Raw genomic sequence first — 23,471 nt, 5'->3', positions numbered from 1 at the left:
ATCTTGTTTTTTTTTTTACGATGATTAACACCGGCTTAGAACAACGTCGGAAACACTTAAGGCGCTCATTTCCAGCCATTCCCTTGTCAGGAAGGCAATCATTTTGGAATTTTTCGTCCTGCCAATGCCACGTGAAGCCGTCCGATCTCAGTGTTTCGAACTGCTGCTCATGTTGCGCCACAGTGCGGTTTAAGACCCTCAGAGGAAAGACGCCAACGATTGGCTCGTGTTGCTCTGATTGGCAGGGGAGACCACGTATGCCCCTCCCACCTCAGAGAGCACGGTCAGTTTTGCTCTCTTGGCTCCCGGTTACAGGAAGCCGTTGTGTCGTCAGGATCCGAACTCGTGATCTGCTGGTGATCGGGTGAACACTGTTCTGTCGTGCAAAACGCTTAATTGATTTTTAAAACCATTTTTTTTAAACGCTAGAAAGAATAATTGTTAAAAAAGAATGCAAGGACAAATGTGATCGGGAAATATGACAAAAATACACATGTATAACGTTAACATCGGCGAAGAATCACTGTTCGTGTTTGTATTATTATTATTATTACGATGTGTTATGTAAACTTTTTGGGACGATTAGTGTACTCTCATTCCTCCTACATGTTGAAACACGTCAGGGATTATGGAGCACGATTCATATATTCTTCAGTGTTTATGTAAATGATCACTTCATTCTTCTCTTTGTTTTGGCAGACTTTCACTGATGGCATCACCAACAAGCTGATTGGCTGCTACGAGGGTGGGGCGCTGGAGGACGTGGTGCTCGTGCGTATCTACGGCAACAAAACAGAGCTTTTCGTAGACCGTGACAATGAGGTGAAGAGCTTTCAAGTGCTGCATGCGCACCGCTGCGCCCCGCGTCTCTACTGCACCTTTAACAACGGCCTCTGCTATGAGTTCCTGGAGGGCGTGGCTCTGGAGCCCGAGCACATCCGTAACCCCACCATTTTCAGGTGAGGAACCGACACCGTACACGGCACATCGAACTCCGTGGATGACTTACTACAGTTTTGCATGTTTGTGACTCAGCAGGTTTTCTGCCTGGCATGAGCTTCAGTCTTGTTTCCTCTCGGTGCTAAAGACACCATGGCCTTCTTTGTAACATGATCCTTCTGCTTCGTGACCTTGCCAAGCCCCCAGAGCCCCCCACCCCCGGCCTCATACACATGAGGAAATGCCTCATGCCTTGCCAAAGTTGTCTGTGGCATCTTTCCATCTCGTGTCTATTCACAGCCTGCCCTTAAAAACCTTGCGCACATAACTGTGGATTCACGTAACCGTAGTGGCACACATATGTAAGAAACATGCCTGTGAGGGCGTGTCCACACGCCCAAGAACACAGCCAATCAGATCAAACGGTTTATAAAACACTGGACAAAATGAATCATGTCTCAACAGGTAATTTTTTTTAGTTCTTCTCAAAAAAAGGTCAATTCTTTCAGTGACCAGTATATTATCGCTCTATTGTTGCTTGTGTATTGTGAAAAAGAATGGGTGAAATATCAGCGTTAGCAGTAAATATTGCAAACGTTTCTGTTCAGAACAGTCGTCAGGTTTTGCCTATCTCTGCTGAAAAATCTAGTTCAGCTCAGTCAGCTGCCAAACCCCTGCTTGAGAAAGGAAACATTTTCTGAAATACTGTTAATAATGCTACACCACACACAAGTTCTATAAGAGACACAGCGGTAAGGCGTTAGTAGTGACGTCTCTGTACAGGACTTATTCTTAAAAAATCCTCAGAAATCACTGTAAAAATTTAGCTTACACTAGCCATCTAGCTAGTACTAGGAGTATAGATCATATACAGTATATTTATGGATATGAAATAAAAGTCCCCTCAAAAATCCAGTCAGGTTTGCACCTTAGCTTATTGGCTAATGTTGACGGTAAATATTGAGAACATCTATTGACATAATTTAAACTTCCTCAGAGTAATCCTGTCAAAAGATGTCAAGTCATGTTGGCTAGATGGCCAATGTTAGCAGTGAAAATTACACAAAATTACATACAAATACTATATTAACTATATAATTCCTTAAAAATCCTGTCAGGTTAACTCATAAAGCTTGTTATGTAGCATTAGCAGTAAATTTCACAATATCTGTACAAGAAAAAAAAAAAAAAAAAAAGACTATGGCCTATGGCTTTTAGGAAACCTCTCAGCTGGGCGGGTAATGATTGTAATAACTATTGTAAACATTCATGAATATCCTGAAAAAGAAATCCTCTCAGCTTAGTTCAGTAGCTTGTTGGTTAGCATTAACAGTAAATATTAAGTTAGCCATCTAGCAAGTCCTAGCAGTATAGATCATATACATTGATGATAAGAACTCAAACTACGCTCATAAATCCTGTCAGTTAGCTCATTAGCTTGTTCACTGATGTTGACAGGAACTATTACAAACATAAACGTGTTATAAAGTCCTGTCAGTTAGCTCATTAGCTTGTACACTGATTTTGACAGTAACTATTACAAACATAAACATGTTATAAAATCCTGTCAGTTAGCTCATTAGCTTGTTCACTGATGTTGACAGGAACTATTACAAACATGAATTAAAATAAACAAAACATCCAGTCAGAAATCCTGTCAGGTTAGCTCATTAGCTTGTTCACTGATGTTGACGGGAACTATTACAAACATAAACGTGTTATAAAGTCCTGTCAGTTAGCTCATTAGCTTGTTCACTGATTTTGACGGGAACTATTACAAACATAAACGTGTTATAAAATCCTGTCAATTAGCTCATTAGCTTGTACACTGATTTTGACAGTAACTATTACAAACATAAACGTGTTATGAAGTCCTGTCAGTTAGCTCATTAGCTTGTACACTGATTTTGACAGTAACTATTACAAACATAAACGTGTTATAAAATCCTGTCAGTTAGCTCATTAGCTTGTTCACTGATGTTGACAGTAACTATTACAAACATGAATTAAAATAAACAAAACATCCAGTCAGAAATCCTGTCAGGTTAGCTCATTAGCTTGTTGACTAGCATGATGGCTGTACAGGATTTCTCTCAAACTCAGAAATTCTGTCATGTTAGCTCAAGTTAGACATCTAGCTATGAATACCACTCAAAATCCTGTTCGATTAGCTGACTAGCTGGATAATGGAAGACATGCTGATGTGTAGCTTTCTGATGTTTTTATCTCAGGCTCATTGCAAGGCAGATGGCGAAGTACCACGCCATCCACGCGCACAACGGCTGGGTTCCCCGGTCTGATCTCTGGCACACGATGAGCAAGTACTTTTCCCTCGTCCCCACCCGCTTTGACAATCTGGAAAAGAACCAGAGGTGAGCCTTTAGGTGACATTATGAGCCGAGGGAGTTGTCTGTGTGTACACAGAGCCACATTAAGCTAATACATGTACACAGTTTAAATATAGATTGAGTAACAACATAGACACAACAGGAATCTTGTCACTAACACAACTAACACAAAGCAGTAGAGCAGCAAATTCGTATGATATTGTTATATACAGACCAAATCTCTCTCATTTGTCCTCATTAAATGTACTTTGGAACTTTAAAACTATTATATAAACTACACTGTGGTTTCCTCAGAGGACAAAAAAAAATGTACTGATTTATCAATTTACAATTTTTAGCAATACATTTAGGTTTTTTTTATTATTATTATTATTACTTAAACCTGTTGTGCTTTCCTTTTTTTTTTTATGTCGCCCGTTGTCGTAACATAGCCATGGATTTACAAGAAAGAGAAATCTGACGAGTCATTAAAGGTGTCATTTCACCCCAAAATGAGCTGTTATGTAAGGAATAAAACACTGTGTGTCGTGTGTGAAGTTTGTAAAAACGATTTCTAATTTTCACGTGTGTACTTTTTTAATTTGATTTTATTTGATCCATTTATAGTTACGTTTAACGTTGTCGAACGTGGAGAAAAACGAGCCCGTTCCTGTTATCATTTACCTTGTAGCAGCTACAAAGAGTCATTCCTTCACGTCATCTTACATTACATTTATTCACTTAGCAGACGCTTTTATCCAAAGCGACTTACAAATGAGAAAGATACAAGCAAAGCGATATATCAAGCGGAGAACAATACAAGAAGTGCTACCATACATACAAGATCTATTAATTGAATTCCAGAAGAAGCAAAGTGCAGAGTAGAGGTGTAAGTGCATTTTATTTTATTTTTTTTTTTAATTATGAGTTGGTTAGGTGTTCATGGAAGAGGTGGGTCTTTAGCTGTTTTTTGAAGATGGTGAGAGATTCTGCGGTCCGGATTGAGATTGGAAGTGCATTCCACCACTGAGGAACAGTTAGTGTGAAGGTTCTGGAAAGGGTTCTGGAAAGGGTTCTGGAAAGGGAGGATCTTAAAGTCAATAAGACGGAGAGAACTTCGTCCGTTCTTAAACTTTCCCAGGGTGGAAAATTAAAAAAAAAACAAACAAACACAAAAACATGTTACAGCTTTACCTCTGACTGTTACAACATTGGAGACCTTATCCATAAATGTTAAATAAACATCTCCTTACAGAAAACATCATCATATCAACAGTTACACATATGTTTGTTTTTAGTTTATCCGTGTATTAGGTTAGGATTATGCAGAGTGTCCGCCTGTTTCAGCTGTTACTATAGAAACGATAGCAGGTTAAAAAAGAATGCATTGTTGTAAACCTGTGATTTGCCTCTGTAATCCTTTTGATAGGTTTGTGTTTAGAGTTTCTATGCAAAAAGCTATGAATAAATAAGAGTCACCCGTCTTACTTGTTTAACTGGCAACCATTAATTATCCTGACAGCTATACCCGCTCACGGTAAATACCAAAGCGATGGGGATCGGCCTGACGCGTGCTTGGCTGCTTATAGGCTGATATCTTCTCTTACGTATCTATAGCTGTCATCATGTTGTTTTAATCACAAAGTGGATTAGGCGAGGTGTTGATAGTATTTCTCAATTACAGTCAGACATTTCTTATTAAACGCTAAGGATGGGAATGTGTTACAAAAAGCAACACTTAGGATTAAGAGCAAAGATTATGGAGGTAATCTAAGCAGTAAGTAGGATAGCTTCATATCCCACACAGTACACCACAACATTTCCTGTTACATTTAAAAAAAAAAAAACACTTTAATGAATTTGTGCTATTAATAAGCATTTGATTACTGGGAAACTTCAGGAAGCCTGTAATATATACATATATATATATAAATATATATATATATATATAGTGTATATAATATCAACAAATTGATAGTTGGTATTTACTTATTACTTAATGGTAGTTATTGAGTAACTATTACTGAGTTATGATGAGTGATTAATAAGGCAAAATTTTAAGCAGTCTCAGTATTGCTCGGCTGATTGCAACAGCCATTTAGGAAATCGATCCGCTGTGTATAGTTTTACGTGGGGTGTTGGAGTTTTACTCCTTTTAAGACGATGAAATCAAAGTCAAGAGCCGGTCCCAAGTGTAAACTTTATGGCTGTTTAAAGGGAAAAGGAGTTAATAAGGGGTGAGGTACACTCTCAGAAATAAAGGTACCGAACTGTACTTTTCATTGTCACTGTGGTGGGACCATGAAGACTGGACTATATTATTGTAATGCCGCAAGTGCTCGCTCAGGCAAATCAGCAGCCACCTACAGTGTGCAGGCCTTTATGACAGACCCGGCACCGGTTGCTATGCGATGCCCCGTGTCAGGGTAATCAGCCTAAACGCGCTGCACCTGGCCACACCTCTTGATAAGCCCTCGAACGCCTGGCTTCGTGTGCAGACGTAGATCTGTGCCAGGTAACAGCAGCACCACGTTACTCGGATCTCTGATTGAAAGAAAGAAAGAGAAAACAGTAAGGACAATAAAGAAAAGGAACTCCGAATAAGGGAAGACAGAGTTAAGAAAGGGAACGCAGAAGTACACAGAAAGTTGATTAAGGAAAATACAAAAAAAAGGAATGTTGAGACTGAAGAGGAGGCTAGATAAAAATGTAGGTCCCTTTAAGTGAAGAACGATTTGTTCTTTCATCGTTTGGTACCTTTCCCAGAGTTGTCATTTCCCACCTCACCACAGAACTCTTTGTCTTGAGCCTAATGTTCTGAAGCTCCCACATTTCTGACTCCATGTCGTATCTCATAACCACCACCACTACCATCACGTGCACTGCTCCCGTAATCAGTTTGTGCTGCGCTACGGAGCGGCGTTCCAAAACCACTTGGCTCGTGCCTCGGTTAAGGCGCTCAGATTCGGTTGAGCTGTTTGGCAGCCAGCGTACATTTCCTCATCCGCCCCGCTCTCGCACTTGCTTCCCTTAACGATATATCGTCCTTTCAGGGACAAGCGGGCCTTATACTGCGCTGAGCCCCTTAACCACTATAAATACTATAGATAACGTGTCAGAGTTTTACTCAATTAAGAGCGGAAGTCTCTGGCCAATAATACCCTCAAGCAAAAGTAAAAAAAAATGTTTACTTACATTTTTTTTTTAAAATCCCCTCCATTTTTCACCCTAATTTGTTCACCTGCTAATTCCCTCCCAGCAGCCAGCTCTCCCGTCTTTACATCAATGAATTTGATTGGATGCTTCAAATGGAAATGGAAATACGATGCATGGGAGTCCATTCCGTTGATGCGTATTGTCCAGCCGTTGCCCGAATTAGAGAAGAAAACACCTTTGAGATTTGTAATGAGTACTTTGAAGGTCTAAATAAAAATACAAGGAGAAAAAAGTATGGTTTTTAAGTAAGTGTACGAGTATTCAATTTTAATAACCCTTAAGTAAAGTATAAAATATGGCCAAAAGTACCGTATGTGCACCCCTGACCATCACACCCATATGTCCTTGTTGAACATCCCCTTCCAGATTTATTCCTCCTTGACTGTTATAATAAGCTCCACTCTCACTCTTCTGGGAAGGCTTTCCACTAGATTTTGAAGCGTGGTGGTGGGAATTGTGAGCTTTAGTAAGATGAGGCACTGGTTGTGGTGCGTGGTCCTCGTTCAGTGGGGTTGAGGTCAGGGCTCTGAACCTCTGAAAGGTTCTTCCCACACCATGTCTTCATGGAGCTCACTTTTGTGCACATGGGCTGGAACAGGTTTGGGCCTCTTAGTTCAAACAAAGGGGCTGGAACAGGTTTGAGCCTCTTAGTTCAAACAAAGGGAAATTGCATATACAAAGACATTCTATACATTACATTTATGGCAGCTTTGGCAGATGCCCTTATCCAGAACGACTTACATTTATCTCATTTATACAACTGAGCAATTGAGGGCTTGAACCCCTGACCCTCTGATCAGTCACCCAGAGCCTTTAACCACTGAGCCACCGCTGCCACGTACAATACATATACAACTGTGTGCTTCCAACTATGTGGGAACAGACTGGGAAGGAACCAGATATGGGTGTGATAGTTGTGTGTCCACATAATTCTGGAGTCTATAAATACACCAAAATAATACCGATGACGAACAAGTACTCAATATTTTCAATCCCTGGGCAACATCAGTAGTACAAAACATTTGTATGTTTTACCTGGAAAGGTTCGTATGGTGGAAATTTTACAGTAAAGCTATAAAGGTATATCAACGATCCTTAAGGTGCCATTGACGGTACCATACCCGCAACGAAGAAAAGTACAGTACCACCTGGTACCTCTATTTCAGGATAATAACACACCGATGAGTGAGAAAATAACAGTACAATATACATGCGATTGACACCTGGATCCGTCGTATGCAGGTGTTATGCTAGTGATATGTGAAAGTCTATATATATATATATATTAAAAAAAAAGTTTGGTGTTAATTATTTATGAAATGTCAGTGTTTAGTCTTAAACGTTCTACGCTAGCTATAGGTTTAATTATTTACCGAGAATAGCCTTTGGCGTTTCCTTATGCACGGCTTTCACTGAGTGTATAAAAAATGCATCATTTAAAAACAAAAATGATTAACTGAGAGCCAGCAGAGCTAAAAGGGGAATGTAGCAGATATCACATGACACACTTCCACCTGTTCATGCAAACTGCACGGGATCTGCGCATGCAAATGTGATGTGACTGTAATCAGATCGGACCAGCCGGGTTTTTGATTTGTATGAGGACTTCACTTGCATGCAAAATGATATCAGGCCATGTCTTGATGCTGATGAAGTGGTTTTGTTATTGCCTGTATGGAAATAATAATAATAAATGAAAAATCCAAATATATTCCAGGTCTATTCAAGTTCACTATGAGTATTAGAGTGCTCAAGGGGGAAGCTTCATGAGGCAAGCTTTCGCCAGTTTATGACTTATAAAACTTAACCTAGAGAGAAATCAAAGTTTCTTGATGATTGAACCTCTGTCGTTTATTATAACGCAAGTGATGTGTTAGCACCGAGGCCGCGTTGCTGCTCGCGCGCGCTGTAGACGTGGAGATACAGAGTGGGAGCGCCAGTAAGATCTGTTATGTCTAATTAAAACATTATGATCAAAAGTAAAGACAAGTAAAACAACATGTCTCAAAGCAGTGAGGAACAGAAACCACAAGGTGCAGTGAGGGAGTTTTTATTCTTCATTTAGGGCTGGAGTTTAATTCTGTGCTTTTTGTGCATCCATGAAAAGTAATGTGTATATACTATTATATATATATATATGTATATAAGCACAGAATTATACTACGGTCCTACATTAATAATATATTCTGGTGTGTGTGTGTGTGTGTGTGTGTGTGTATTGGGTTCCTTTCTGTTTTGGACAAACAGTTGTGTAAAGTTTTAGTCTGAAAAACGTTTATATTTGTAACACTCAGTTTGTGGATTTTATTTTAAATTAAAAAAAAAAAATGGTGCTGAAAGTTTGCCCCGCCCCCATCCGATTAATCGGAATATATTATATATATGTATATAATCGGCCGACTAATCGATTATGAAAATAATCGTTAATTGCAGCCTTATTGTTGTTAGACGTCGCCTGTATTTTCTGCACCGACACGTGTTCATTTAATCACGTCAGATTTCACGTGACCTCAGATTCCGGAAAAGTCTTAAAAAGGACTGAATTTCTTTCATCTTGTAGAGAGAGAGAGAGAGAGAGAGAGAGAGAGAGAGAGAGAGAGAGAGAGCAAGATCCCTGTTAAAGTGAGCAATTTTTGTCCGGGTGATTTTTACCTTTTTACCTTTGAAGGTATTTGAACTCTTACGTCACATTCATGCAAACTGCACCTGGCCTGTTTTGGATCTGTGTAACCAAATCTACACGTGACTTGCATGTTCAAACATCACAAGACCAAATATGATTCATAGGTATCTCAGAAAATAAAAACAAAAACAAACCTCCATGTAAAAGTAGATCAGACCTACAGTATCTGATCCGGCGACACGTTACGTCACAATACGCTTTCCTGCAATAACCTGGATACTCAGGATATCAGGAAAAATAAATAAATAAAAGTGTGGATCGGATATCAGAGGGGGGGAAACCCCCCCAAATCCGATCCTGTAACAAATGGAAAAGATTGGAATGAGATTAAAAGTGGAAATGCATATAATTCCATATAAAAAGACTTGCATGTTTTGTTAAGAATCGATAGTTATTAAGTAGATTTATACTCTATACATGAAGATTAGTATCATTATTATTATTATTATTATTATTATTATATTTCCAGCACAAGTGGTTTTGTGTGAAAGCTGCCGTTCTGTCGAATCACGCTTTTAACGTTCTTTATTTTTTAAATGCTTAAATTAAAAAAAAAAAAGCAAAACATATATAATTCTGAAGATTAAGACTCGAGAGGTTTTCGTTACGGTATTGGGGGGGGGGGGGGGGGCAGGGGGAAGTCATATCTCCGCTTTAAAAATATTTTTTAATAACAAGCTGTGGATTTGATCAAATTTCCTGCTGTTTCTCCTTTTTTTAATATCTTTTAATTGACTGTTAATTTGTTTTTGTTTATTTTTTACTACTTGGCAGTTTGTGTATCGTAGAAATGGCGATAAATGGCGATTTTGTCGTATCTCCCCACGCCTAATCAGACCTTCGACCTCAGTAACTGTTAAAAGAAGTGGAATGAAATGGCTATTTGGAGCGTGTCATCGTGCTTGAGTAACTATTGACTTTGTGTGCGCGCGTGTGTGTGTGTGTGTGTGTGTGTGTGTGTGTAGGCTGAGCAGCCAGGTGCCCAGTCCGGTGTGTTTGAGAGAGGAGCTGCTGTGGCTCCAGCAGAGCCTCTCCAAGCTCGACTCGCCCGTCGTTCTCTGTCACAACGACCTGCTGTGTAAGAACATCATCTACCAACAGGCGGGAGGTGAGCACCTTTACCTCACCCTGATTTCACTAATAAACCCACTGGCTTCCCCACAACACACTGTCCTGCCTGAGGTAGGCCTGGTTTTTACACTTTTCTGCACTTTAAAAGAAAGAAAGAGAGAAAGAAAGAAAAGAAAACCCCCTCTGAAAGGCCTTCCTCGACCCGTTTCATCTTAAAGACCAATAACTATAACGTAAATCCAGGAAAGCTTTATTTTTTGTTCTACATTGTGTGTGTGATTATATCAACAGCAGCAAAAAAAAGAAAAAAAAAAAAAAAGTGTGGGAATTCTGTTTGGATATTTAATTCCCCTGTTGTGTGATGTTTTGAATGCTTTCTGTGTTCCCTATGAATAACCGAGCACGAGCGGCGCGGCGCGGCATGGCGCGACGGCTGACACGCGCTTCGAACGTGCGTTCGAACGCCGCAGCATTTGCGAGTGTTTTGTACGGAAGGAAGATGCTGACAACAAGGCAATGCCACTTCCTCCAGCTAACATTAACCACACAGAGAGAGTGAGACAGAGAAAGAGAGAGAGGGGGAGGGGTTAACACTGTAAAGCTGAATACTGTCTTTTATGATTTTTCTTAAAACTGCAAACAGACAGACAAACAGAGTCTCCCTATCCTTCATCATCATTTTGTGCTTTTATTTAATATACTTTTGTGAGTCAGAGTGTAGCGGAGGTTCCACCTGTGCGGGGAAAACTGGGCACTCGAAGCCGATTGGTGCCCTTGGCGGCGTTGGGTTGGTGGGCGGAGAAAGGCAAGGTCCTCGGTGAATCGAGTATTTTTTTTAAAACAAAAAAGAAAGGAGGAAGGGGGAGGGACGCAGAGGCCGCTCTGCAGTGAAGCTGTGTGTGTTCTGTGACAGATGTGAGTTTGCCCCAAATCTCTTCATCTGCTACACAGGCCTATAGCCACTGGCTGGAGCTGTTCTGTGTGTCCGGCTAGGATGCCAACGGGCCCGGTAACCACCTCACGTGTCTCTTTTTGTAGACCAACACTTCTGTCTACTGTCAAATCAGAACCTTGTTTTTTTTTTTAATAAAAAAAAAAACCCACACACACACACACACACACACACATACACATAAGTTGTATATATATACACCAGTACATACAGTATATATATACATACAGTACACACACAAACACCATAAGTTTAGGAAAGCAAGGTGTTGTTTAGATTGTTTGCACACACACTTTATATAAGCTTTATTCATGTTCAGAGAAACACAAGAGTGTGCTGTAATGGAGGAGGAGTGAAGGCTTAGTGTTCTGAAATGTCGTCTTCCGTCGCCTGATATTTGCTTTCCCCAGCCACTAGACGGCGCTCTATCATTTCCCCCCCACCTCCTCATCACTTCGTTCTATCTTGTACATGTTTTGCTCTCAAAGCATGAAGGAAAATCTCTCCATTTTCATGCCGATACTTTTCTTTCTAACACGCCTTCATATTTTTGCTTTTCACAGACTTCCTGAAACTTTCCGGACCCGGGGTGGATTATAATTACTCCAGCAGCTGTACTTTGTTTCCATACTATAAGTACTGAAATTGTGAAAACGTAACGCTTACGGACGTACCCGTACGCCGCGACCCGCTGTACTCAGAAACTCCAGAAAGAAAGTTCCAAGTCGATTTTCTAAAAGCGATTCGGAAAAAGAAAACACGGACCGTGTCCGTGTGGCTCGTCTCGGAATTTAAAAGCAGCGGAATTACGTCGCAAATCCAAAACGTACAAAGTTGTTAAATAAAAAAAGCCGAAACAACAGAAGAGCTACATGTAAAGTATAATCAGGTTTTATCGAGTAGAAATCCGAGGCAGAAGGAAATCTGTTCACTGTTTACTGCGTGCGCCGCCATATTGTTTTGACATCAGGTGTGTTTATGTCGGAGAACTCACGCCCGAGTTCCCGACTTGGAATTTTCCACGTCGGAGGACGTGCTTTTCCGAGTTCTGAGTACATTGGACCGCTGCGTTACTAATAATTAAATCTCCGAAAGAAAAAACAAAACATACTTAAAAAAAAAAAAGATTATATATATATATATATATATATATATATATATATATATATATATATATATATATATATATATATATATATAATTTTTTTTTACACCAGAGATGGCACTGATCCGATACCCAAGATCGATCCCTGTCTGATATCATAAATAAATAAATAAATAAATAAATAAATAAATGGTGGATCAGATTTGAGTTGATCCTGGAAGAAATGGAAAAGATTGGACTTGGATTTGGAACTGGATATGTTTACATTGAAGGAGAGTCAGAATTTAAAAAAAAAGAAGATATTATGATCATTATTTACATTTTATTTTTAAGTGCTTCGGTTAAAAAAAAGAACAAAAAAGAAAAAAGCGTAAAAAAAAATATATCGGATGAGTATCGGTATCAGCCAATACTCGAGGGTAAAGATCGAGTTGGATCGTGCCATCTCTGATTTTTCACATTTTTTACTCCTTACAGTTTAATTTTTATTCAAATTGACACGGAAGTGAAATGACCCCGTGCACAACTGAGTTAAATAAATAAAGTCTGGATTGCACTTTTTTTTTTTTGAATACTTCGCACAAGTGCGTTTCTTCAGCTCTGTATTTCTACTTTTTTTTAATGAAGCTTCCCAAACTTAAGTACAGTTCCTCTGTATTTTCTCCACTCCGGTTCCTCTTGAGTTTCTGTAACAACGTGTGAGAATTGCGTCAGTGATGTTTTCTTGGCTCCGAGCTCTTAAAAATATATACAAAACACAGTATCAGCAGAAATCAGGTGAAAACAGCTTCTTCACTTCCTCTGCTCGTCGTTCTCTTTAACTCCGATGCCATGTAAGCAACATAAGCATGTTTTATAAGTGTGTGTGTGTGTGTGTGTGTGCTTGTATATGCTCTGTGCTCAGACTGCATGTCCTGATCCGCCTCAGCGCCTCATTAACATGTAAAGTTATTTTTTTTATTTATTTTTTTTTCTTTGCGTGCCGACTCTTATGCACTCCTTTCACAACACGAAGCCTGACTCCGACTCCGAGCTGCCACCGTCACGTTACAGCTCAGATATAAGAGTGTTGATTTGGTTTGTGTGTAGATTTGTAATGTTCGAGGATTAGGAAGGGTTTTGGACGCGGCGTGTCAGTGTTCTCTTCTAAACAAACCTTCCTTTGTTTGCCCTCCTCAGGACATGTCAAATTTATTGACTACGAATACGCTGGGTACAATTACCAAGCCTATGACATTGGGAACCACTTCAATGAATTTGCAGGTAATTCCACGTGAATACAAATGTCATACGTCATCAAGCGAAAACGTCGGAAAACGGGAAACAGATTCGTCCAATATTTCTTATTATGAGAGCATTCGAAAATAAGACGATTAAATTTCCTCGTTAGAGGTGTGTAGGTAGAGTAGTAATTCACATTGATGTGCGAATCTTTTATATTTTATGATAGTAGTAATACACAACATTTCTCTGAAATATCTTTAGCTTGGTATATATAAAAAAAAAAACAACCCAATATATTTCCCTTTATATGATTTGTGCCTAAATTATATAAATAAATAAGATAATTCTTATAAATAGTCATTCAAATTATTATTATTATTATTATTTTCATATTTTTCATGATTTTCAGGTTTAAAATCCAACATTAAGACAATTTCATCCCTAATCAAACAAATCCTGCAATAATGACACTTTATCTAAAAGATATATATATATATATATATATATATATATATATATATATATATATATATAAATATATCTTTTAAAAAAAAATAATTTATTGACTCATTTCAGTTAGATGATGTCTATCGTGTATGACAAATTCACAAGTGCTTTTTGAATCTTTCAATTTGGCGACTTCAAAGACGTTTCATAATTGATGACCTTAAAAAATTTCACTCGTAAAAAAACCCTCCATAAATTCTTAATCTTAAAATGTGAATACGTTTAACAATCGAATCTGATAATGCTGTGATGCTTTGTAAAAAAATTTTTATGTTGACTTGGTGAGAAACCTGTAAAGAAAATGATCTAGCTCTATCTAAACAACCCTAAAATATCAGTATATATCATAATCATTTTTAATATCCCAAAGTCATTACCGTCAAGATAGATTTAGAAAGCCGTCAAACCTAGTCTAGAATCAGTGACCGATCACAAAATCCCATTACAGACCACCAGAAACCAGTAGAAACCTGTAGTGGTGATGACATCCGTTATATATTAACAGCAGCGATAGACAGACTACATGTCCTGTTTTAATGTTAATGTTAATGTTTGTGGGCGTGGCCTGGCTGTGATTGACAGGTCTGAACGAGGTGGACTACAGCCTGTATCCTGAGCGCAGCCTCCAACTGCAGTGGCTGCGAGCCTATCTGGAGGCCTATAAGGAATATAAAGATCAGGGCACTGAGGTCTCCGAGGCTGAGGTGGAAGTCCTGTACGTCCAGGTGAACAACTTCGCCCTGGTGAGTGTCGAGCGCGTTCACTTGGACGTTATGAATAATTGCATATACGAAATACAATGAAACGAATAAACATCGGTACTCTTAAAAATATAAATGAAGCTAGTTAAAATAATTGCGATATGGCTAGCTATATCACACTACAATACGTTCATACTAGCAAGTGATAAATTGCTGGTAGTTTGTCGCTTGTGGGTGTGGCCTGTCCACTATATGATTTATACACACCGCATTTGTTTGTAAATGTATTTATTGTTGATTTACATGACATTCTAGGCTTTGTTCTTAGATTAGGTAAGCAAAGCAAGCTAACTGAACTAGCTTGAGTTTTTTAACCCTGAGTTTTTCTCCGTAACATCTCTATACACGTTTAACGAGAGGTTGTATATGTCGGGATAAAATTATTTCCATTTTTTGCGTGAACTAGTTACTAGGCACTAAAGTTGTGAGCTGGCAGCCGAAGAATCGTCGGACCGATCCTGCGGGATCGTCCGTGGTCGGCGTTTTGATGTGGTCGATTTTGCGGTAACGAATTTGCTTAGAATTTGAGAAAATCGAGTCCGATTCGATTAGAACGTCGCTGAAATCTTGCAAACGAACGGTCAAGCCTGTCGCGTTGTCGCGTGCTAGTGCGAAATGAATGTAGGTTTGGTCATACTCTCAGAATTAAGAGCTAACCTTATTTGATATCAGTAATAATAACAATAATGTGCAGTTTGAGATGATTAGCACATTATTTTAATGGGAGTAGTGATGACCAATCAGGACAAAGCCGGCGGTAGAGACGTACACTCCTGGGCAAAAGAAACCGTACGTCCCTACACGGCGCTATTATAAGGCCAACAGTAAACGTCCTGGCAGAACGTTCCAGAAAACTGGGTGCTTGTGATGAGCTCAGGGTCGTCAACTGACGTACAAAGCTATAATAAACGTTTCACGTATCATATGAACAAATGTGCCGCTGCGATCTGCTGCCAACAAACACATTGTAATATATCAATTAAACAGCCACATGGTTTGTGCTCACCAGGCTCCGTAAAAAATGATGTGGACCACACATTACCAGTCAGGACAATCAGGACTCACCTGTCAATCAGATCTTGTAACCAGGCCATGTTTTTTCGTCATGTTTTGATTTTCAAATCCGCTAACTTTCACTGACCGCACCTTTAATGGCATCGTAAATACAATGCTTGGTTCCATGTTCGTGTCACCGAGTTACTGTTTAAAAAAAAAAAAAAGGGATTCTTATCGGTTTGTAAATGTTGACAAAAAGCTAGGCGTTCATTGCGAGATGACAATGAACATGTCGTTAATTTTTTTTTAAATACATAGTGCCATTTACATCGTCCAGCAGTGGCAGTGTTTGATGTCGCGACACAAAGAAAGTGACCTTGGAAGCATCTTAGGGATTTGTTGTGCTGTTTGGATGCTTAACCTGGTCTCTAAAGCGTTCAGCTGGGAATCTTTAAAAGCATGAACGTGGATTTCTTTTCTTTATTGAAGTATAGTCCTGGCATGTCTGCTCTCTACGCTTTTGAGGCCATGTTATTTTTCTCACCACAAAAAAAAAAAAAAGGAAACTTAATTGAATCCAGCTTGTGGTCCGTAAAAGCTTCGATTGTTGGTTTCACTTTAGAAACGGCAGACCAACAAACCGAACAGAACAAACAAAAAAACAAAGCCGAGAGAAATAATAAAACTCAACCGCAGTAGATTCCATTAACCGGGCTGCTTTATTTTCACTAATGCCCCGACGGGATGAACCTTGAAAAACAGTGAAAACAAAAGGAAACACCGCTCGGCTTTAATTAACGACCGACGCTGTTTTTTTTGTCACATTAAACGTCTTGTTTTTGTTTCTGGTTGCGGTAATTGGAACGAGACAGAGGAATGGACGTCCGAGTAAACAGGCAGACACCGGTCAGATTAGAGCTAGAGACGTAGCTGTAAAAAAAAAAATTAAATAATTAAAAAAAAAATCTGTGGTGAACGCTGGCTCGGGGCCTTGGGCCACTGAATCATCGCTCACGGGATAAATAACACAGATTCAGGCTTATCACGAGGTGCTTTTTCGTTTGTGCGCCACGTCGTCTCTAACGTGCCAACTCAAACAGTACTGGCGTATCGGGTTTTTAAAATGTCATCACTCGCAGGAAATGAAGCTCAGATAGTTCACGGTAAACACTAAAAAGCCTTTTATTTATTTATTTATTTATTTTTTACGAGGGACAATAGCGCTTAACAGTTGCTGGTACCAGAGGCGTAGGTTTTATTTCAACACTTCTAATCCACTGTGTAATTAAAAAAGAACTCTGAGCACTTTAAACGGTGCAATCATTACATCTTTGACATGATAACACACAAAAGAGAAATCCTTAAGGCATTCAGTTAGTTCAGCTAGTTATTTATATCGTTTCATCCACCAATGAAGACTCTTACTGTTTAAACTAAACCACACGAACCAAAAAATATCAGTTTCACCGTTAAATGCAGCATTAATAATTATAAACAATGGGCTCTTTGTCTTCGTGGGAGCTCGTGAGCAAGCGAGGCAGGAATCCGAGCGATGAAAATAAGCAGGAATATAAAGTGCACTGAAATATTTCTCTAAAGCTGTTACAGGCTGCGGTTACAGGCGTTATTTATAGTCATGAGAAGAAGGAAATGCACTCTCGCTCTGTTTCTATTAGCTATAATGTAGCATTACAATACATTTCTGAGTCACTCCTGGTAAAAGACTGTGTCATTTGTTTATACGTCTAATTATGGTGTTAAGTGACCAATTTGGAATTAATAATAAAGGACTGGCATTATTGCACAACACTAGTCTTGCTCACATGTTGTAGTTTAGTGCAAAATTCTACATTGTAGGAAAATGTCTTTTTGTATTGTAATTGTAGGTTAGTTCATTACACCAATGCTGGCTGGAATATAACATGCTCTAGCAGTGCATCATGAAACGTCTGATTTGTACGATCGTGTGGATGTGTACACGAATGTAGTGTTGAATGGAAACTCTAGGACAACGAGAAACAAACATGAATTTCTTAAACGTGAGATATATATATGTATATACACGAAATGACTTTTAAATCGTACTTTCACATTATATTTTCTCTTTCTCTCTCTCTCTAGGCATCTCATTTCTTCTGGGGTCTGTGGGCATTGATTCAGGCTCAGTACTCCACAATTGACTTTGACTTCTTGGGGTAAATCTGGACACCTGAACAATCATCTTGTCACTCTCATGGAAACCAGTAATGTTTACAATGACGCATGTCTTCTTTTTTCCCCTCTTTTTCTAGATATGCAGTTCTTCGCTTTAGCCAGTACTTCAAGATGAAACCCGAGGTCACGGCGCTGAACTTTCCAGAATAGTGCCTCGTTCTGGGTGGTTTGTGCTCCCCCTGGTGGACATGGGCAGCAACAGTAGAGCTCGTCGGTCTGTGGGTTTTTAATGCTGCACTTCACTAGATTGAATGCTAGAAAAGAAAAAACCACGAGGAAAATCCATCTCTCTGTTCAGCACCTCCTTTTTAGTTTGTTTTTTATGTCAAGAGCCGTGTCGAAGTGTCCTACATGCTCATGGGTTGTTGGTGAACTGATAGAACCCGGGATGACGTCTGTCGATGTTCTGCACAGCGTGGTCGACCTGGTGCAGGGAAAGCGGATAAGGACCAAGAAAAACAAAACAATCAAGGCCTCCAATTTTCATCATTGACTGTGTGGTCCAAAAATGTATATACAGTATATGCTAACGTCCCAGACTCTGTAGTTTATACAGTATGTCATTCCTGTTAGTTTACAGTGAAAACAAGTTGATACAGGTTTACTGCTTCCATCTGCTAGCTTTAGAGCTTTCAGATTTAGGGTTGTAGTCTTATAGCTGCTTTAAGATCTGCGATTGAGGGACCAAAGGAACCTCACGTTGTGCTCATGCTTGCTACGTTGTTGGTTTTTTTTTCCATTTCCTGTCACTGTGAGCAACTTTGCTGCATTCAGAATCTGGACAAAAAAAAAAGGTGCTTAGCAAAGAGATGTGAAGAACCTGTAGCTGTCACCCTACACCAAAGTGCTGAGGTTCTTCCTTTGTACAGATTGCACAACTTAAAAAAAGAGATTTCTTTTCATATAAATATGAAGAGGTTTGTTTGGATGTTTGTTAAAGTGGCCGTGATGCCTTAATAAGGACTGCTGATGGACAGACCGTGATGCTAATCAAGTTCTCTTCAATTGGTCTTAAGTGTATTAACCCTGAGTTTTGACTTGGATTTATAAGACCAGACTTGCACTAAAAAAAACCTATATGAATTGGGAGTTATTATTATTTTTTTTGCTTCGTCTGATTCTAAACGTCTTTTTTTTCCGCCTCGCAAGCCCTATTCGGACAGGATCATTTATTAGGATGATATCTGAAATAAAGCATTTGGCCAGCTTTCATCTGGACAGCTATAAATTATATGAGCGTGATTGAAATGAAAACCTTACATTTTTATTTTATTTTGAATTGTTTCTTGCAAACAGGTGTCACTAAACTCTGTCATTTACTACATAATCTCCATTTCTTTCGACGCAAGTGTTCCAGCGCTTAACGAGTGTCCGGCTTCCACGTGAAAGAAATTCGATTCACTTCTAATTAATAAAAGTGAGCTTCTAACAGCATCACATCCACGATGTGTTCACACTTTATATGATTCAGCCACAGATTATTATAATCATGGTATTGTGCTAATGTGCTTATGTAAAGCGAGGCTGTATACCCACTGTAACTATATTCATTATGCATTAATCAGGCTGTGGGATTATGATTCTTGTTTCATTATTAATACTTGTATATTTTCCTTCTAATCAGCTTCGAGTTAAGAAAGTGCATCAAAGCTGTGTGTAAATGTTTCCATAGGACAAACCAAACGAAAAAATTCCCACCGACATTTACGAAAGTTTCGCTAACACTAATTTTCGTACAAACGTGCGTACGTTGATAAATTACCAAGCACGGTCTCAGCACAGCTGATTTACATTAACCACGCCCACAAAACAACAAAAAAACGCAAGGCTAAAAAAAAAACCATAATAAAATGCCGACTAAACCGTGAAAGAGCGCCTCTTAAGTGTGGTGTACGCTAAATCTTCCTATAATGCAGCTCAGCCACTGCAGTGCATCAACTACCATACACTAACTCTTCCTCCTTTTATTGAGTGCCATTACTTTTGTCTTAACTGAATGGCTAGTATTTATTTGCTATAATTTATGGAGTTGTCATGAAGCTGAAATGACGGAGTTTCACAAAATGTAAAATAATAAAAATTGAATAAATAAGTCGATGTAATCTGTATTTCAATTTCAGTAACTTAAATGCCAATTATTCAATTTGAAACCAAGGTTAACATTACTGAGTCTCATTATACGTCAACTATTATACGTAACTATTGTAAACTAATCCTGTCCGAATAAGGCTTTCAAGACCTCAGTTGCTTATGCTATATAAGTCTCTCTCTCTTTCTCTATCTCTCTCTTGCTCCTTCTTTTGTATATCAAGTTAACTGTAACTGTAAACTGACTTTGTACATAATAGATACTGTGAAAATAAACAGATCTCTATGTTCTGTTCATAATACTTCATCTTGTTCTAGTCAAGCTTTTCTCAGAAATAAGTTCTCGCTCATCGAGTACCACCTTTCAAAGTAATTCCTACATCTGGGTCCATAATTGAAAACACGGCAAGTCTGTCATGATCCATCAAATCACTGCTGAATCTGTCGCTTCCAACAAAACTGTAAATCAAAATGACATTATTTCGAAACAGTTTCCCCCCCTCTCTGCCTTCATTAGCAGGACCGTGTCTATTAAAACCGATGACGTTTTTCCTCTCAGACATGTGATTGTACAGAAAATGACCCTGCGCAAGTGTCCACTACCACTTGAAGAATATATGTGAATATTTGTACAACTTTAAAAAAAAAAAAAAAAAAAAAAAAAAAAACAACAAAAAACCCAGCTGCAATACCTTTACTTTGTGAGTTACTGTACATAGGGGAGATTTACTTTTCTTTTTTTGGTTTATTTTCTAAAAATGAAATGCTATGAAAAGAAGAAATAAAATCTGTAATTTTTTGGGGGGGAATAAACAAATGGGATGTAGAGATGGAGTTTAGAGTCTGTATTTACATCATCTGAATGCTAATAAAAGTATCAAAACATCCTAGCATCTGGTCCTGTTTGCTTTCTCTCAACAGCGGCTAGCTAGTCACTATAGCCTACTGTGTAAAGCTAGCTGACATGAGCCAAGTTCAACAGCATTTCTGAGAGGAATTTTAAGTCGTAAAATGTGTACACAATTAAACTGAGTATGATTAGACGTCATTTTATAATTTATTATAATATAAACGTAATTTAAGCATCCATTTCAACCAGGAACTAATAATGCTCATGAAGCCACACGGTTTGTCTGGGCTCAATTTCAGGTGCTAGTTAGCTAGTTAGCTCTGATGCTGAGGTAATTTGACAGCGTATATTTGAGGTTTTTTGGTTGTTGTTTTGGGTTTTTTTAGCAACTCCTTATCTACATATAAATAAGTACCATTAGCTGCTTTAGAAATGAAAACACTGACACATCTAAAATAACCATTTTATAACATAAACTTCATCATCGGCCAACTTCCGCGTTTGCTTTCCTGAGGCAAAAACTAGTTACGTATGTGAGCGAATCGGTTCTTTGAGTCGATTCTTTGAGTCGACTCTTTGAATCAGATTTTTTAAGAATGGGCTCGGTTCTTCTAAAACGAGCCGAATCACGGTTCCGAAGAGTCGTTTTGTTGTTCGGACAGCAAAGAACCAACGGATGAATGTGTGGTGAAATTGAGTAGAGTAAATTATATTAAAGATGTTAAAGGTGTTCGTCCACACTTGCATTTTTAAAAAGTTTTTTTTTTCATAATTCTCCTTCATTTCATCAAAAACAGGAACAAAGGAAATATTTTGTTAAATACTGATTTGACTAAATGTCTACCATAATAGTGCAAAGGGTCTACTTCCTGTGTTGAGACTAAAGAAATGGCTGTTGTTCTTCATTAAATATTCATGTGGTTCTGTTACAGAACTAGTTTTAGGTTCAGCACTGGGATGTTTGGCCTTCAGGTGTCAAACCGTTCAGGAAGCTGGGCAATTATTTACATATGACACAGTTTGGTCGCATATCACTAGTCTACATCTCACTTTATTTGACTATTAAAATGAAACTGGTATCAAATTTCAGACTTTAGGCTCTCTCATTAACCTTCTATTACAGATTGATTCAGTTGGCTGCTTCCAAGCTGTCACTTTTGGGCCCTTGAGCAAGGCCCTTAACCCTCAGTTGTATAAATTAGATAAATGTAATGAAACAAGTATAATTTATAGCTGTCCCTGTATGTGTGTCTCTTTATGAACTAAAGATAAGTGTTGTGATAAATCGGAAATTTACGTGTGCTATTTTTCCAGTTTAGTTGCCACAGTTGAATTGCGTCCATTCTGCTATATAAGAACACCTCGCAAAGCCGATAGTAGCAAGCTAGCCAGAGAATGCCAAGCTGTCCTCTATAGATATTGCTGAGAGTGATTATTGCAAGCTATCTAGCTGAACGACAGCTGAAGTGTTGCTCCGTTTGGGAACCAAATCTCTGCCCGTGACTACGTTTAAGGAATATTGACAAAGAAGAAATCTATACCACTCTGCATCTTTTAACTTCAACGGCTCAAGTATTTCACTGAATGTCTTCGTTGTGTAAATTACTCATCTGGATATTGATGTAAGTTCAGCAATCGTTTTTAGCACTAGTGTGTGGGCGTGTTTTTATATCATGCTGGGGACCGGCTGTCCAAACAAGGACGGCAATATCTGACTGCGGACATTTGGCTGGTCCCCATGAAGAAAAATGCTGCTTTTTACAAATAAAATGTATTATTTTTACAATTCAAACACTGTAGCATTTAATAAAAAATAAAAGAGATAAATGTTTTTCTTTTGGTTCCTGAGGTTAAAGTTAGGGTTAGGTTTAGGTGTAACATAGCATTAATTAGCTGTATTAATAATTACATTAATGGAAGGTCCTCACAAGGATAGTAAGACAAACGTGTGTGTGTGTGTGTGTGTGTGTGTGTGTACATGAATATGGGTCATTCTCAAAATATGCTGACTTTCTGACCATTGAAATTTTCAGTTAGGTTTTCATATTCTATTTAGATATCGTGACTGTAATGAATTATTATGATTGATTATGACACGTTAGGATTAATCCGGTGCCATTACTTTAAATCACCGGCATTATTAATCTTCACTCGTGTCATAAGAGCAGGCAGCTACACCAGTGACAGTAACACCAGTGACGACTTCATTTCGATTAAAAGGCGTAGAGCATTTTCCAAGATGGCGTCCACTGCATTTCAAAGCACAAATGATTTTACAGAAAGATACACATTTAAATATTCAACATCTACATTTATCCACATGGGGACCCCCCCAAATATTTACAGGAAAATTAATAACTTATATTATTGTGTGTGGACGAAAATGGCCGTTCATTCTTCTGAAATTTCACCTTGGAAGCACTTGTATAACGAGGTCTTTTACTAACTTGATAAGCTACTTTGATAATCTATCCTTGCTAACCCTACTACTACTACTTAAACCCTTTCTCACTTCTGAAAATGAGTGAATTAAAGATT

At 38.6% G+C, this 23,471-nt stretch overlaps 1 protein-coding gene across 1 annotated transcript in view; it reads left to right on the top strand.

The window, feature by feature from the left end:
• Positions 1–20,973, top strand: part of etnk1 (ethanolamine kinase 1) — a 30,826-nt gene extending 9,853 nt beyond the window's left edge. Inside the window, exons 2-8 of the mRNA XM_053650853.1 lie at positions 700–959; positions 3,171–3,311; positions 10,131–10,273; positions 13,473–13,556; positions 14,607–14,767; positions 17,903–17,976; positions 18,073–20,973. Of these exons, the coding sequence (XP_053506828.1) occupies positions 700–959; positions 3,171–3,311; positions 10,131–10,273; positions 13,473–13,556; positions 14,607–14,767; positions 17,903–17,976; positions 18,073–18,145 (936 nt within the window). The 3' untranslated portion in view covers positions 18,146–20,973. The remainder of the gene's footprint in view (positions 1–699; positions 960–3,170; positions 3,312–10,130; positions 10,274–13,472; positions 13,557–14,606; positions 14,768–17,902; positions 17,977–18,072) is intronic.
• The last annotated feature ends 2,498 nt before the right edge of the window (positions 20,974–23,471 follow it).

Source organism: Ictalurus furcatus, chromosome 19 (assembly GCF_023375685.1).
Source record: "Ictalurus furcatus strain D&B chromosome 19, Billie_1.0, whole genome shotgun sequence".
Classification (NCBI taxonomy): domain Eukaryota; kingdom Metazoa; phylum Chordata; class Actinopteri; order Siluriformes; family Ictaluridae; genus Ictalurus; species Ictalurus furcatus.
This window is presented reverse-complemented; position numbering and strand designations above follow the sequence as displayed.